Genomic DNA, 17908 nt, shown 5'->3' on the forward strand with positions numbered 1-17908 from the left:
GCCCTGGGAAGGCAGACGCACTCAGCAGGCACCCGCACAAGAGGTTATGAGCCTGGACCTGCTTCCCGTCCGCCCCATTCAGGCACAAGAAGTTGCACACCATTCCAAGAAAGATAGGGTCATCTCCCGGGTCTTGGACTGGGTGTGGAGGGGATGGTCCAGCAGCAGCCCCGGACCAAAATTCGCCGGCTACACAACCCGCAAACATGAGCTGTCGGCCCACAATGGGTGCCTGTTATGGGGAAGCAGGGTCGTTGTTCCCCAGCCCCTCCGCAAAAGGGTCCTCACAGCCCTGCACGAGACACACCCAGGAGTAGTAAGAATGAAGGCCCTTGCCAGAGGTTATGTGTGGTGGCCAGGGATCGACGGAGAGATAGAGGCCTGGGTTAAACACTGCCAGGCCTGCCAAGAATCCCACCCAGATCCCCCAAGGGCCCCAGTCCAGTCCTGGGAGTCCGCCCGAGCACCATGGCCTGCATGTGGATTTTGCTGGCCCCTTTCAGGGGGAAAACATTCTTCATAGTGGTGGACTCCTACACCAAATGGCTGGAAGTCGCACTGGTACCGTCCACTTCTACGTCCGCAGCCATCCGGGTACTACGTAGATTGTTTGCAACCCACGGGCTCCCTGACACTCTCGTCTCAGACACCGGGACAGCATTTACGTCAGGAGAATTCCAAACCTTCACAGCGCAGAACGCCATCCGCCACATCCGTTCGGCGCCATTCCACCCTGCCACCAATGGCCAAGCAGAACGCATGGTGCGGACCACCAAGGACACCCTCCACCGCATGACGCAAGGGGATTGGGAGTACCGCCTTGCCACATTCCTTCTAGCACAGCACAGCACCCCCAGCTCAACGACTGGCCGGAGCCCCGCTGAACTACTAATGGGTCGGCGCCTTGCAATCAGATTGGACCACCTTCAACCTGATAGAGCTCAGGATGAGGTAGTGGTGGGGGAAGGCAGGAACCCCCGGACCTTCGAGGCTCAGGACCCAGTGTACACAAAGAATTTTGGGACAGGCCCAGCATGGGTACCCGCCACAGTCACCAGGGTCACTGGCCCCGTGTCGTACGAGGTGCTAACGGATGGGGGGCAATGCTGGCGCCGCCACTGCGACCAGATACGGCGACGATTCCCGGGAGAAAACCAGGAGGAGGAGGACAGGTCAGAGGAGTCCCAAGGGAACAGTGGGGCAGTGAGGCCCATATTACAGGAGGGGCCAGCAGGAGAGGCAGAATCAGTAAATACAGAGAGGACCCGCGAGGCTGAAAGGACACCGGAACCAGAACCACGACTGAGCGAGCTGGCTGCACAAGACCCAACGGCCCCATCACAGCCAGCATCCTTGGAACACGAGCCAGAACCTGAACCCCAGACCAGGGAACACCCCAGGCCACAACGCACATGAAGGCCGCCGGCGTACCTTGAGGACTATGAATGCGACCTCCCGGGCAGGACTGGAATTTAGAGGGGAGGGGTGTTATGTACTGAGTTGAATAGGATCCAAACTGCAGCAGTCTGATTGGTCCTAGAACAATAGGATTCAGAATGCAGCAGTCTGATTGGTCCTAGAACAATGCAGCAGTATGATTGGTCGGCAGGAACCACCCAATCATGCTCCAGATAGAAGTTAATCCACAACCTGATTGGCCTACAGGAGAATTCCAGAATTAGCCAATCACGTGCAGCCCATTGTGTAAATAATGTATATAAAGCAGATACTTTGAGGGGACATTCATTCTTCTTCCTCACCACTATGAGCTGAATAAAGAGCATGAAATCCACTCTCAACTCTGAGTATATTTCAATTGGGCACAAGGTCAAACCCTGCAGGACACCATAGTTAGGCCAAAGGACAAGGTGTGTAATAGGAGACCTATAAATGCATATAACAATACAGTACTTGCATTGAATTGCTTGCTCCTCCAAACAATTCCACCCCCCACCGCCCGTTGCCTCTGACAACTCATCTGTAATGGAAATCAGTCACACTGAACTCCGTAATCTTTCACCCCAAAAGCATGATGTTTTCAGAAGTCCAGCTAAGTGAGGATTTGAACTCTCATCTTCTTGGCTGCAGTAACAACGCTTTAAACCAGTGGGGACGCCCGGCCCGTGCTCAGGACCCACAGATCCTTCATCCTTGCCTTAACCCTTCTATTGCCCTAAAACCCACAACCCTATACGCACTTACCTGGGAGTAAGTCCTGGTGGACTTACACCTCGGTAGGCGTGCATAGAATTGAACTGCAAAACCTTTGATCCTTATTAGGATGGGCGGAGGGGAGAGTTATTGGCGCCCTGGGCGCTGTAGCAAGCGAAACCACCACCATGCAAGGACTTGCTGCTACCTAGGCGCCAACCGCGCTCGTTTAGGAGCAATAATACCCCGTTCATCTCCGCGGGGTTTTTTTCCTACGTCAGCCTGGGCTTGCATAAGGATCTGGTTGCACATCCAGGACGGAGAGCCGCCAGGCCAGGGCGCTTCGCCTGCTTCGCCCGGGCCGAGCTGCTGGTGGCGGATCCGGCGCCTCCCAGAGCCGAAGGGGCTGCTGCTGCTCGTCGCATGTGGCGTTTCTCCTCCTCCTCCTCCTCCTTTCCTCCTCCTCTTGCAATCTCCCACCCGGGCCAGCAAGGCTGTTCCCGCCCACCGAGAGCAGAAGCGGGCGGCGGAGCCGGGGACTCGGCGCTTGCTCGGGGCGGTAAGCGCCTCTCGCCTCTGGAGGAAAGCGGAGCCCGGGAAGGGCGGCGGCCCGGGATGTGTTTGCCATTGGGAGGAGGTGGCGGGTGGCGGGTGGCGGGGAGAAGCCGGGATGATGGTGATGGGCGTAAGCTGCTGGGAAGGGCCGGCCCTCCGCTTCTCCCGGCTGCCCGTCGCCGTGGAGGCGCCTTCCACGCGCGCTGCCGCCGGTTAGCGAGGCGCCGCTGCTGGAGTGGCATCGGGGAGCCGGCCGGCCAGAGCCTGCGGCCCCGGGCGGGAAGCTGTGAAGCGGGCTGGCTGCTGTGGGAAGGCGGGAGCCGGGCGGCTCCGCCACCGGGGCTGCCTGGAGGTGCTGGTCAGGTCGTGGAGGGAACGGCCTGTGCAGGCGGCTTGGTGTTGGCTTGGGAGGCTGCAGGGAGAGAGGTGGAGCGGCCGAGGCGCGCAGCCTGTGCGTAATGTGCGCGTGTGTGTGGTTGGAATTGCAAAAATGTCCCGTCCCCCCACCCCGGTCCGAGTCTCCGAGCGAGCCTTTCTCCCTGCCTGAACTCTCCTCCCTCTATTATTATTATTATTATTTTTTACATTTGTGTACATTTCCTCCAGAGAGCTCAGGATGGCAAATCTTGGTTATCCTTTTCCCCATTTTAACCGTCACAACAAACCTGTGGGGTAGGTTTGGGCTAGGAGAGGGGGACTGACCAAGCAAGGTGAGCTTCATGACGGAGTGAGGCTTGTCTCTCGCCCTGCCCGGGATTCAGGTAGTCTGACTCCACTACACCCACTTCCCTTAACAGAAACAATGTTCTTTCAGCTGGGTAAAGGTAAAGGGACCCCTGACCGGTAGGTCCAGTCACGGACGACTCTGGGGTTGCAGTGCTCTACTGGCCGAGGGAGCCAACATATGTCCACAGACATTTTTCCAGGTCATGTGGCCAGCATCACTAATCCGCTTCTGGCGAACCAGAGCAGCACACAAAAACGCCATTTACCTTCCCGCCAGAGTGGTACCTATTTATCTACTTGCACTTTGATGTGCTTTCGAACTGCTAGGTTGGCAGGATTCAGCTGGGTACCTACCCTATAAAAGGTTATTACAATTATTTATTAAATTGGTATACCATCCTCAGATGGTGGAGAAGCTGAAACCGGCTTCAAAATCCTTGGCTATGAGCTCACATTTCAGAGAGTTGTGATGACATGACACTCAGTACATACTCTGGGTTTCTGATATTTTTATTGCTCTCCAATGGTCCAAGACAGAGTTCTCAGTCAGATTTATACTTTGTCCTTCCACATTGCAGAGATTTTGCAACCACGGGGTGTCCTGCATTACGAAGCAGGCCCTTGCAGTTATATTGCTTGAAGTTCTGCACTTATGTGCCTGCCTTCGTGTACCTGTCACTTGGCAGGCCTAGTATACTCCTTATCTTAGATGGTGATGCTGTGCATTTTGTCTGAATAGCTAACTGCTCTGTTAGTTACGTTTAGGGTGAGACTTGCTACATACAAAATGATGTCCTATGAAAACCACTTGTCTGATATATTTGTTAAGTGTCAGGATGGCTTCTTTTTTTGAAGAATACTAAAAGCCATGTGAACAGGTCTGTAAAAACAAGTTTCCCTGAATCTAATATGTAAATGTTGCTTGGGGGAGTGGTAACTCAAGGTGGCGGTACCAACAAGTTTAGGGGCCCTGTGGTACAATCACGGATCTGAGCTGGGCTGTACAGTGGTACCTCGGGTTAAGTACTTAATTCGTTCCAGAGGTCCATTCTTAACCTGAAATTGTTCTTAACCTGAAGCACCACTTTAGCTAATAGGGCCTCCTGCCGCCGCCCCGCCGCCGGAATACGATTTCTGTTCTCATCCTGAAGCAAAGTTCTTAACCCGAGGTAATATTTCTGGGTTAGCGGAGTCTGTAACCTGAAGCGTATGTAACCCGAGGTACCACTGTACATGCTTAGTCTGCTGCAGTGGCTGTATGTCTTGGAGGGCCTTGCAGAATTCAGGTGTGCAAATTTACAAAATCCTCCAGAAGTAGCCTCCGGTCTTAGTCAGTTTACAAATTCTTCACCAGGTGACTTCCTCAAGCAGTGACTATTGTATACTGCACCATTGGCCAGTTGAGCCCGAGCCCCACATACTGCATATAAGAGTCACACTAGTATTGCACATTCCTGGTGGTGAGTTAGGGGGCTTCAGAAATACAGTGAAGACATGCTCTGGTGAATGCTATATGTCACAGCCCCGGGTGGAGCTACCACCCTTGGAAATGTCTTGGTGTCCCATTGTTCCTCTCCCCCCCTCTAATTATGGCCTCTAATTAACAGTGTAATGTCAGAATAGTTGCTCACCTAGGAAACTTGGATAAGGCCAACCCAGAGAACAGATACTCTAATTATATTAGGAGTAGAATTTGACCTGGGAGGCTGCTTCCCATGGCAGCCAATGTGTATGATGTAGGAAGGAGCTGAATAGTTTTTTGTGTGTAGTTTTTTCTCTGTGTGTGTCTGTGTGTGTTGGAGATTTATGAGATGAACTTGTGGCTGGAAGGAACATTACACAGGGTGGGGAAGGAAACAAGCAACAGATCATACTGAATGGAATGAGGCTAAATCCTCAGAGAGTTTGCACACTGACATCTGACTTAAACCTGGGTGTGTGTATCTTTGGAAAGGCGCTGGTGTAGACATGAAATGCCTCGGAAACAGCAGCCTCGGTTAGGAATTAAGACGTGAAGGGACTGTAGTGTGATAATGTGAAGCCGTAAGATATGTATTGCTGCAGACATTGTAATTCTGAAACAATTAGAGTAACTCTCTTTCAGTTGTTGTATTTGTATGGGCTACTTAACCAATCTTGATTTTACCCTCTTTTCAAATAATAAAGAAATACTTTATGGGGCACTGTTAAGAGAATAAATTTCTGTTGTGCATGCCTGGTAAGAATACAAGCCACCCTACTTAAAAGAGCACTTGTCGTAACTTGTTACAATTCAAATAGGTATTTTTTAAACTTTCACTTTCATTTTTTTCCATACAGTACTGTTGGCCTTGGAATTTGAGAGTTAATGATGGTGTTAGGTTGATGCAGCTTGGTAAGAGCAATGAGCTAGAAAGAATAGACATTCTGTATGCATCTTCCTCCTCAGGCAGCAAAATTCGGCAGCAGGATCTTTGGGCATGTGTTAGTATCTGATGCAATTGACCCTGACTATCCTAGTTGTCCTTGGGTTCAAGGTGTATGTGCTGACACTGAATAGTCAACTTGAGTGCATTCAGCTGTACAGTGAGATATTATGCCTTGGGGGAAAGACAAAGACAGGGTCTACAAGCCACTTATCTCCTGTATACACTGTAGATCATAGAAGCTGGAATCTTTAATAGCACTATCTTTAATAGTATTTTTACTCTTTCTCTTCAGATACGGGGAAGATCTAGCTAAGACTGTGAAGTAATTGCAGACTTTGGGGATTTGCCAAGATGTTGGAGGAAGATCTGGAAGTGGCCATCAAAGTGGTGGTGGTTGGAAACGGAGCTGTTGGGAAGTCCAGTATGATCCAGAGATATTGCAAAGGAATTTTCACGAAAGATTACAAGAAAACTATTGGAGTTGATTTCCTGGAAAGAGAAATGCAGTATGTGTTTTAACATATGGGGGCAGAGTTCCTTCTTGCCACTCTTTGTATGTCTCTCTCTCTCTCCCTCCCTCCCTGTGTGTGATGCTTTTTGTAAGCTGAGCTGATGTTTTCTTGGAGAAAAGTGTTGTGACACTATCCTTCCTTTCTTTAACAGAGCTGAAAGTGAGGCATTTATATGCTAATTGTATTCTGCAGACTTCCCATAGAAGTGCCACATTTGCAGACTTGAATAATAAATGCAAAAAAATGCACACAGACTGTGTAAAAGACCGGCCCTTTTAAGGAAAGGTCTCATTTGTCAGATGAGATAGAAAGGTTGTGTGAATGAGTGAAAAAGTGGGGAACATTTCTGACAGGGAATAGCAGTATGTTATATAGGGGACAAGAACATCACAGTAAAAGTAAGCTGGAATTTTAAAATTTCACTGACACACAGTAGTGAAGTCATTTTCACAAAGTAAGAGGGGGAAAGTAAGATGCAGGATAGTTTTCAGTTGAAATCAAGCCAGTATTGTGTAGCAGTTACAGCAGTTATTTCTCAACCTTAGGTCCCCATATGCTGTTAAACTGCTGTTCCCATCATCCCTAGTCAGTATGGTTCATTGTGGGGTGAGGGAAGTTGTAGTCCCACAGCCTTGGGTCTCCATATAATGATAAACTACAGCTCCTGTCATCCTTAATAATCAGCCATTCTGCTTGGCAACAATGGCGATTGTAGTCAAACCAGAGTCTGGGGACCTAAGGTTTGACAGGCTGTGTTGGATTAGAACTCAAGAAACCTGGGTTCAGTCTCCATTCAGCCATGAAGCCTAGTAGATTACCTTTGGCCAGTCACACTCTTTTCATTCTCACATACCATGCAGGGTTGTTGTGAGATAAAAGACAAGGGGCAAGAGCTATTGTGATAAAAAAATTGAAATTTTTAGAAAAGGCATAAATAATTTGCAAGGAACTAGGATGGATTTAGGTGTTCCTGAAAAGATGTGGGGTATAAATGCTACTGCCACAAATGTACTTTAAATAACAAATTTATTTTGCCTTTTATAGTATGATTAAATATTGAGAATGTATGCTGTATTTGGCTTTTTTTAAGGGTCAACAATGAAGATGTCCGACTGATGCTGTGGGACACAGCAGGTCAAGAAGAATTTGATGCAATTACGAAAGCTTATTACAGAGGTAAATAGAATTACTAGCATACTGACATGTCCTATAGGAAACTGGCAATGGTTCTAGGCTGTGTTACTTTTGATGTCTCCTAAACAATGTGCATTGCTAGATTCCAGCCAGAGAGGATAAGAGGAGATGATCAGTTTTAATTGTGAAGCTTTTTAAGGTGGCTTTCCACATGGTAGCTATAAAGAAAGAAAGTCTGGTGTATTAAAGGCAGCCCTTAATAAAACAAAATTTAAGAACCACTCGTCTAGTTCCTTCTGCACACCTATTTTGTTCATCCACACCTATTTTATTTTTTTTTGTATTCCACCTCTCCAAAGTTTGACAGGGATTAATTATAATTAAAACATAAAACAATATAACTGCAAAAAGTAGCAAGTAATATCCTTTAAAGTAAAGCCAGGACTACTTCAGAACTTGAAATAGCTGAGTCTGGCATATTGCCCTTTGAAAATTAATGTAGAAAAGGCCCAACATATTTGATGCTGCCATAAACATTTAAGCTATGGGGTAAAGTCTACATGTTAATTGCACTGTTCTGATAACTGACATTCCAGCTAAATGAGAGAGGACCAATTCATTGGCATATCTCAGGTGTGACCTAGCAGGTATACTCTACAACCCCAGCATCTAAGAACTTTGGCTAAGGCATAGACTATTGGGTTTCATTAAGTACACAATGTTTCGTACTGCTTACAGTACAGGAGTGACTGCTCAGAATTCAGGTAAAATGCTTGCCAGTGTATATACTATTACCTTCCATTCACTGTTGGCAGTGGGGAGCTAGATAGAATATCACGAGCAACTAGTTCTTATAATAACAAGCAGTGGTGTTTTTTTGTTCAGATCCAAGTATTTGACTCCTGATAAGGGGCTCATTACATGGTTCTTTTGAAAGTGTAGTATAAACAACCCTAAGGAGTGATTTTGATAACTAAGACACCTGTTTACTGTGCAGCCCTTAAGACCTGAGTCAAATGTAAGAACAAAGTCTTTGGGACAATAAGCAATGTTTACTCTGGTATAAGTCCCACTGTGCTCAACACAAACTACCTGGAAAATGCTTGCTTTATTTGAATAAAGTAGGAAGAAACAATCCTGTTCCAGCTTCTTAATAGGTTTGATGTGGTTAACCAAATTTATCAAAAAAACGGTGCTTAATTGTGACTTTTAGGAGCCCAAGCGTGCGTGCTTGTGTTTTCGACTGTGGACAGAGAGTCTTTTGAAGCAATCCCTACTTGGAAGGAGAAAGTAGTATCTGAAGTCGGAGACATCCCTACAGTGCTTGTTCAGAATAAAATTGACCTCCTAGATGAATCTTGTATAAAGAAGTAAGTGCTGTTGCCATGCTTCATGAAATCAGTTTTCAAATCGCTTAAATGACTTTGTAACGGTCACACAAAAATGCAAACAATTCAAAGAAGCGGCAAGTATTCAGTTTGATAATGGGCATGGATATGTATGGTCCGTTGCTAGCTACCAGCATGCGGGCCACAAACTAAACAAATATAGCTACATGTAACTAAAATACATAGTAAAACAATCTCATCCAAACAACAAAGCATCAATAATTAAAATGTATAATAAACAAACCCATTAAAACAACATAATAATTAAAGCAGGATTTAGAGAGTATGTAGTGAGTACAAATGCAAATGAGGTGTATAGTTAGGTGTTGGTTAATTCTCCCCATCCCACTGGCCCCTGCAATCTTATCGCTCCTGTTCTAACTCCAGTGGTTATTTTTCTTGTACTGGAAGTGAGCGTGGCTTGGGCAGGCTGGGGGGTTAAGAGGAGTAGCTCAGCACCTCTAGTCCATTCCCAATTCCACTTTAAAATAATTTGTGCCCCATTCTCCAGTTCACACACTGGTAGGAAAGACCTGTGTCTCACGACATGGGCCTGGCACTCTAGGGTAAGGTTTGGCCACAGGCTGTATTGAAATGAATGGCTCGTTTCCAAGCAGTGACTTTTAAGTCCGGAATACCTTTTAAACTTGGGTGGTGTAGGGGTTAGAGTGTCAGACAAGGGCTTGGATGATGAGGGTTGAAAATCCCCACCCAACCATGAAGCTCACTGAGTGACTTTGGGACATTCACTGTCTCTCAGCCAAACCCTCTCCACAGGCTTATTTTGGGGAGTGCCCCTCTGAGCTCCTTGGATGAAAGATGGAATATAAATTTAATAAACGAATGAAGGAGATTTAGTTTAACCTGGTTTATGTATGCAAGAATTATGTTTTCCCTGTTATGGCAGATAACAGATGAACTCTGAATATCTTGATTGATTGCATATATTTCATAAGGTGCTGTGATGGTTTATAACAGGCTACTGTATATACAGTGGACGCTCAGGTTGCGAACATGATCCGTGTGGGAAGCACGTTTGCAACCCGCAGCATTCACAACCCACAGCACCGCGTGTGCGCGTGTGATTCGGCGCTTCTGTGCATGTGCAAAGTGTGATTTACTGCTTCTGCGCATGCGCAAGCACCAAAACTCAGAAGTAACCTATTCTGGTACTTCCGGGTTCAGCATGGTGCGCAATCCAAAGCGTCTGTAACCCGAGGTATGACTGTATTTTTAGTTACGTTTGCCCGCCCACCATCTGTTAGCTCCACCTCTTCAGTCCTTGTAGCAAATAAACTTAAAGCTACAATACAGTGGTGCCTCGCAAGACGAAATTAATCCGTTCCGTGAGGCTCTTCGTATAGCGGTTTTTTCGTCTTGCGAAGCAAGCCCATTGACAGCTTAGCGGTTTAGCGGCTTTTAGCGATCAGCTGTTAAGCGGCTTATCAGCGGATCAGCTGATAAGCGGCTTAGCGGCTTAAGAAAAGGGGGTAAAAAGGGAAAAATACCCGCAGGAACTCGCAAGACATTTTCGTCTTGCGAAGCAAGCCCATAGGGAAATTCGTTTTGCGAAGCGCCTCCAAAACGGAAAACCCTTTTGTCTAGCGGGTTTTCCGTCTTGCGAGGCGTTCGTCTTGCGGAGCACCACTGTATTGTCAACAGCAATCATCTGCTGCTCTTGCATACAGTTACCTTTCAGTAATCTAATCTACTATTGATTAAATATAATCTAAATTAATTGTGTCTGTTGTACTGGGGGGGGGGTGTGTGTGTGGAAAGAACCAGTGTCTGAAACAATTTTCTGCTCCGGTAAACAGTGAAGAAGCAGAAGCGTTGGCAAAAAAGCTAAAATTAAGATTCTACCGAGCATCTGTAAAGGAGGACCTAAACGTAACAGAAGGTAAGAGTCCGCTGTAACTTTTCCAGAAGGGAATTTCAAATGTTGTCTGCTTATTTCAGTGACGGTCAAACTTGGCCCTCCAACTGTTTTTGGGACTACAATTCCCATCATCCCTGACCACTGGTCCTGTTAGCTAGGGATGATGGGAGTTGTAGTCCCAAAACAGTCGGAGGGCCAAGTTTGGCCACCACTGGCTTATTTTCTTATTTTCCAACACTAATGTCAAGCCTAGTTCTCACTGAAGTGATCAACCTGTATCAATGCTTGTCTGCAACACCTAATTTTTAAGATACAGGGAATCTCTTGTGGATGGACTGAAGAGCATTTGGTCATGCAAATCTCCATTTGCAGTCTAAAGTGGTACATCCCAGTGTTTGCCACTTCAGTGAGAGCTAGGCCCAAGTAAAGTAACTTCTCAAGCTAAATTCAAATTTCAAAGGGAATGATTGAAAAACTAAGAGCTCTAAGGCTGGCAGCAGAGATGTATGGGAGCAACCATACCTTGGTAGTAGGGCATGGGCTATGCAGGCAGAGGGTCCCTGATATTGCCAGGTAAGTGTAGGAAAGACTCCTGTCTGACACCATAGGTGTGACTTGATAAAAGGCAGCTATTTACATTCCTATAATCATGATGAAAAAGAGATTGGTTTTAATGTCGTAAAGCAGGGTTGGGCAGCTTGTTCAGCACAGAACAAACTGGGTGTACATATTTAGCTGTAGATCATTCTTATAAATATACCAGGTGTTGGTTGTCCAAATTGTTATGAAATTGTTCTTCAAATCAGCCCTTGACAAATAAGGTGCTAGCTTAATAATAATAATAATAATAATAATAATATTTATTTATACATACATACATACCCCGCCCATCTGGCTGGGTTTCCCCAGCCACTCTGGGCAGCTTCCAGCAGAATATTAAAATGCAATGATTCATCAAATATTAAAAGCTTCCCTAAACAGGGCTGCCTTCAGTTGTCTTCTAAAAGTCCAATAGTTTTTTAGTTCTTTGACATCTGATGGGAGGGTGTTCCACAGGGTGGGCACCGATATCAGTGCTACCGATAAGGCACTGTGCCCGGTTCCCTGTAACTTGACTTCTCGCAGTGAGGGAATCGCCAGAAGGCCCTTGGCGCTGGACCTCAGTGTCCGGGTAGAACCATGGGGGTAGAGACGCTCCTTCAGGTATACATGTGATTCATCCTGACCTGCAATATGTGTCTTGTCTTGCATGTGGCCACCTTCTGAGACATTTATGTGGTTGGATTTTTCTTTTTCTATGGTTGGTAGGAGTTTTGTTACTTTGAAATCAGACCTGGATTAGTAGCTAGAATATGTAAAACTGTGCTTGTCTCTTTTTCTTAATGCCTGAAAGTTTCTTTATATATATTCTGCAGTTTTTAAGTATTTGGCTGAGAAGTATCTTCAAAAACTCAAACAAAGAATAGTTGAAGATCCAGAAGTAGTACACACAAGTAGTAACAAAATTGGTATGTATGCCGCCAGACAGTATTGCCTGCTGATAAAGTGTACTGTTAACTATGGGGTGCCTGTTCTGTTCCTAGTGCGTATCAATGAAAGTGAAATAAAAAAACACTTAATTTGCCAAATACCTGTAGAGAAAATGTGCTCTGTGTGTGTGCCAAATACCTGTAGAGAAAATGTGCTCTGTGTGTGTGGCTATGATTTCTATTCTAGAATGTCAAACTACGGTACTAATGACACGAGGGCATTTCAGCCACTTTTCTTAAAATCTTGTGCACTGAAGTTATGCAAAGAATGGACAGTGCAGAATTCCCTGCATATTGACATTGTTTGAAAATATATAGCTGCCATTAATGGTAATTATGCCGGCGAAGATGTACAAGAGATGGCTGGTTTTGTTTTGTTTTGTTTTGTTTTGTTTTGTTTTTAAAGAAAAAACTGGCACCTGATGAAAATAGCTTTGTAAACTGTCTTTTGTACATAGACACTGAACTTTTGTATGTAGCTCTTCTTTAAAGTATTTCACAGTCGGTTCAACTCTGCTCCCCCCCCCACCTTCGCCATTTCTTGTGTCTAAAAGTAAGATTTGTTGTGGCAGGGTTATGCCTCTGCTGTGCTTTAGTTGCCACGTGATGAGTGTGAGTGCCAATGTCCAATAACTGAGGGTGAAATTCAACATAGCATTAACTGGAGTATGTGAGAAACGAGCTTTCCTCGCACAATGGGACTCCCGGCCCTGCACCCCCTAAACTTGGGGCTTCCCCTGACCCTTTAAGGGGAGAAGAGAAGGGAAGGAAATTCCATTGCATGAGCAGATCTCATTCCAAGCAACAACTTAGTTGAATCCTGCCCTTAGGTTTCGTCTTTTTTTCCCCCTTTTCTTTTTTGCAAAAAGATATATTGAAGAATTGACAGTAGCATACATTAATTTTATTTAATTGTCTCTGGGATCTCGGCTTATGAAGACATTATTTGATCAGGCACACATTTCTAAAATGGAAAAACTAAGGATAAATTGTGCATTATCCATGCTTTTACATTAAGTTGTATTTCTATCTATCTATCTATCTATCATCTATCTATCTGTATATAGAACACATCTCACAATGTTCAAGATGCTTACAATTAAAATTTTTTAATCTCTCATATATTTCAAAGATTGTCAGTTTGCATATATGTAACTCTGTTTTTGTGCCTGTGCTTGATTTCAAATAGGTGTTTTCAACACAGCAGGTGGAAGTCATTCTGGGCAGAATTCTAACTTGCTTAATGGTGGTGATGTCATCAACCTAAGGCCAAACAAACAAAGGACCAAGAAAAACAGAAGCCCTTTTAGCAACTGCAGCATTCCCTAACACTCCCGCATAGAGAAGAAAAGATGGTCTGACACAGCTGCTCAGCTGAAACCCATAAGGGACACAACTGGTTGTAGAGGTGTTTTACCAGTGCTTTAGCAGATGTTGCACGCATTGGATCTTGCATTGATAGTGGATATTCCTGTTGCAATGAATTATTATCAGTACATAATGAGACCCCCGGCAGCACAAAAATAGAACCGTTGCCCCCATGCATTTGTTTTACATTCAATAGGACAACTTTCCAGGCGAAAGATGCGTTGTATTAAAGTATACAATAGGTTTCACTTTATTAAAAAGAAAAAGAAAAAGTTCAGCTGAAATGCTTAAGTATTGGTACCGTTCAAGAGAAAATGCCTTTTCCTACTTATTTGACCACATAGCTCAGTTGGGATTAATAGTTTGTTAAACTACCCTATGCACATTCTGGCAATATTGGCGGTGCAATATTTATATAGCTTATGAATTCTAGCTGCAATGTGTGTATATAAAAACTTGGTCAGAGATTCAGGATAATAAATCAGGTACTGGGCCCAATGATAGGTTCCTGATAATTTCTGAACTGGCATCCTAAAGATGACTTTCATTTTTAAAAAAAATTGGAACAAACCTTTCCCAAATGGTGTTGTGCATGCTTACATTCTCCCTACTCTGTGGGCCTTAACTTTTCTTTTAAAAAATGGTACGGTGCCAAAGGCAAATACTTCTGCTGCTACACCTAGATGTTTTAGTTAATTTAGTGTCATATGTATATACATATATATTCTAAATTTTAATGAGGCAAGCAGGTGATAAATGGTACAGCCTGGTAGTTCTATTTTCAATCAGCTCTGTTTTTGAAAAAATAGAACCCTATAGCTTATATATTAATGGAAAAACATGGCAAAATATAGAGTTTTTTTATCAAAGTGCTTTTGAGGACTTTTTCTAGTGCTTGTTGTAATATCTATTGAGCATACGAGGTTCAGGGTAATAAGCCCCCCCCCCCTTTTTTTGTTACTTTAAATACACACTTGTTCTTAATCATGCCGTTGTGGCTCTTATGCATAGTCTTAGAGCAAGACCTTCCGGGTTCATGGGACATGCTTTAAATAAATATGCATAGGATTAAATTGTTGGCCCATTAATGGTGTACCCCAGTAAAGTGGGTTGGAGCCAGAGCTAAGGGTACATATTGGGACTTGGGGAAAACTGACTTCCACATCCCTTCCTCTCCACAACAACCCCCCTGAACATGGTCCACTAACTTTTTGGAAGCTGAATATGATAGGGTTATGAAGGCTCTCTCTGTGAATTCTCCCTCAGCACTCCTATGTCACAGCCCACCCCATTCATCAGGGTGGCAGCATTTTCAGGGCACTTGGATTGAGGGCATTAGTTGTTTTTTAAAAATCTCAAGCTGCAAGATCATTGGTAAAACTTTAACCCTAGTTTTCTTTGTTGAAGCATGCATTTATAAGATTGCTTTCTGTTTACATGTTGTTTAATATTTCTACAGTATTTCTGTAACAAAGTTCTGTCACTACCAAATTACTCTGATTCTAAACTTTGGATATTAGTAGCTGAGGAACGTAATTATATCCAAGGGTGAATAACATGACCTGGAGCTCTGGCAACTGAATTGATCTCGTTTCATGAATGTTACTTTTCAGCTACCCGATAGATTTAAAACTATATCCATCAACCTTGAAATATTGCATTGTCCGTCCTAAGAGAACATCCCACAGTAAGTGTTATATTTTGAGAGAGGGCTTCTGAAATTCCATGAACATGCATATGCTAAAACTAACATACTTTTTTCTTCCATGGGAGTCTTTGCCTAGCTATCGAGTAACATGGAATGAAAAGTATATAGTTATACATACATAATGAATAGCATAGGATTCCTTTTGCTTTCATAACCATTCCCATTGCTGGCAATGAGTTGGGCATTGCAGTAATCAATCCCTTACTTCATTATGAATTGTTGGATTAAGTACCTTATTTTTAAAACAAGTGCATTTACTCACTGGATGGCTGTAGATGTATGGGTCCAAACTGTATTAAGTCTTGCTTTGTTTTGACAAATGCAAGAGCATATCAACAAGTTACCAATTGTCCACTGTAAACTCAATCTTACTTAAGTATCTATGGCTCTGTGTGCACATTATTTTTATATGAAAAATTTTACATTAAACTAGTAGCCTTACATGTTTTGTACTTGTGAACAGAAGGAATCTGATCTCAGTGATTTTTTTACTTGTTTGCCTTTGTATAAAATAGTGCAAATGTAATGTGTGTTTATAACATGTACTTGTGCTGCTGTACGTTGAGGTTTGAGCGCATACTGTTTTCAGAATTTAAAGCTTGAGTTGAGTGCCTTTAGTAGGCTAAAGATTGATAACTGACCATCCTAGATATCTCTAGGATATCTTTTCTTAACGCCAGAAAATTATTACAGAAGTCATCTGTAATGCATTTCCAATGTAGATGTATTAAGTATAGAAGGAAGATGCACTACCAGTCATTTTTGTATCATGTTCAGCTATGAATCCTGTTGGCAGAAGCCCTGCACCAGGATTTCTGTTTGCACAAGGGGGTTCCCCCACTTTTCCTCCCCGCATGCACCCCAGAGCAGCACGTAAGAGAAGGAATTGTTCCATCTGGCAAGCCAACATACTTGCACTGAGGAATCAGTCAGTGTTGAATTCCTGCCTAATGAGCAACTGCGTTAATTGAAAGTAGTTGCTAGATGTCTAAGCGAGAAGACTTTTCATGCAAAAAACAACAACTTTGCATATGTTGCTAAATGTATGGGTAACACTGCCAGCTTTGATAGTTGTGATAGCTGGCCCATTTTGAAGGAGGGAAGTTGTGCTGTTAACCAGCTATCTACCTTGCTCTTTGTCTACAGTCCCAGGTTAGAAAACATCGTTTTTCATGCAGCGCTGGATACTGGAAGTGTATCTCTCTCTGCTTGTTCCTTTATATGCACAAAATAGACTCCATTGGTATTGTCTGTGTGCCAAAGCCTATTTCCATACCCCTGTGCCCCTTAGGTGAATTGGAACCTAAGGATTTTAACCGAAAGCTGATTTTCCATAAAACTGGCATGCAGTCAACTGGTATTTACTAACATTCTTTTCCTAAATCATAATATGCCTTGGATACAATGCAGTGTCTGCCGGGCATTCACCTATTCTCAAATTTTTAAAGGTGCCAGTTATGTTGTAGTGTGCCTGATTCTGAGTTATGTTTCAAGTCTTAACTATTGTAGGATAACAAAAGTGACTGGTATTCTGTCTATTTACTGCATTTATTAATAAGTTGTAGGCAGATTTTCATTTTTTTAAAAAAACAGAAAACCTCCAGAGCTGTTTACAGTAGTAAAAACTATGCTAATGAAGTAATAAACATCCCTCAAACAGCAAAATATCATTGCAGTGCTGGAATTATTAAATCAGCATCAGTGGACAAGGGAAATGTCTAAGTGAGGAAGTATGTTTTAAATAAACATTTGAAACAATTGCGCCTGCTATATTGCAGAGGGGAGCTTGTTCTAAGGGGCCTGCCTCTGTTGTTCCCAGGTGGAGTTCCACTGGTCATAGCATAGCCCTTTAATGGTACTTCTCTCACATAATGATGCATCAACCTCCCCTCAGACCCACCTGCATAACCCTAGGCATCTGGCTTGAATGAGCCATGGTGAATAATGGTCAAAAAAACATATTGTGATTGGACTACACAAGCATCTTGTCCATGTTTGTAAGATGAACAAAACTGAAACTGCTGCCACCAAGCCAGGCATTGGACACCTCACCTGGACCTGGAAATAATGGCAGGACTCAAGTTCCTATGAAGGTAAGCCATATGCACCTAACATTGTCACAGCAGGTTTCCGAGAGTTCCACCATCTCATTTGCAGTGGTAGATGCCAATAAACCCCACTGGATGGGCAGGTCAAAGATGCATTGGAGGCGACTATGCAACCTTCATTGCTTCCACAACAACAGGGTGCACAGCACATGTTTGGTCAGCTTCACAGTGAGTCTTAACTCCATTTGTGCACCAGCTATCATTTGACCTTCCTCACTACCCAGAGCGTTGCAGAAAACTGGGGAGCAATTTCCACAGCCATAACAGAGATGTAGCAACTGACGACCATTAGAAACATTAGGAAGAACTTCCTGACAGTAAGAGCTGTTCGACAGTGGAATTTGCTGCCAAGGAGTGTGGTGGAGTCTCCTTCTTTGGAGGTCTTTAAGCAGAGGCTTGACAACCATATGTCAGGAGTGCTCTGATGGTGTTTCCTGCTTGG

General features: G+C 44.1%; 2 protein-coding genes across 3 annotated transcripts in view; one reads left to right on the forward strand and one right to left on the reverse strand.

Annotated features, from left to right (window-relative positions):
• The window catches only part of PRIM2 (DNA primase subunit 2), a 70730-nt gene extending 67780 nt beyond the window's left edge, over positions 1 to 2950 (reverse strand). Inside the window, 4 exon segments of the mRNA XM_079970444.1 lie at positions 2428 to 2606; positions 2609 to 2686; positions 2689 to 2803; positions 2805 to 2950. Coding sequence (XP_079826570.1) covers positions 2428 to 2606; positions 2609 to 2686; positions 2689 to 2803; positions 2805 to 2948 — 516 coding nt within the window. The 5' untranslated portion in view covers positions 2949 to 2950.
• Positions 2579 to 17116, forward strand: RAB23 (RAB23, member RAS oncogene family). 2 transcript variants are annotated; one of them, XM_079970580.1, is made up of 7 exons: positions 2579 to 2710; positions 6133 to 6346; positions 7443 to 7528; positions 8700 to 8856; positions 10692 to 10774; positions 12169 to 12261; positions 13472 to 17116. In XM_079970580.1, the coding sequence occupies exons 2-7, from the start codon at positions 6192 to 6194 to the stop codon at positions 13609 to 13611; spliced, it is 714 nt and encodes a 237-aa protein (XP_079826706.1). In that variant the 5' UTR covers positions 2579 to 2710; positions 6133 to 6191; the 3' UTR covers positions 13612 to 17116. The 2 variants fall into 2 exon arrangements, with proteins under 2 accessions (XP_079826706.1, XP_079826707.1); XM_079970581.1 differs by lacking the exon at positions 2579 to 2710 and adding an exon at positions 2942 to 3064.
• Positions 17117 to 17908: the final 792 nt, after the last annotated feature.

The sequence above is a fragment of the Podarcis cretensis genome (assembly GCF_951804945.1).
Source record: "Podarcis cretensis genome assembly, chromosome: 3".
Taxonomy (NCBI): Eukaryota; Metazoa; Chordata; class Lepidosauria; order Squamata; family Lacertidae; genus Podarcis; species Podarcis cretensis.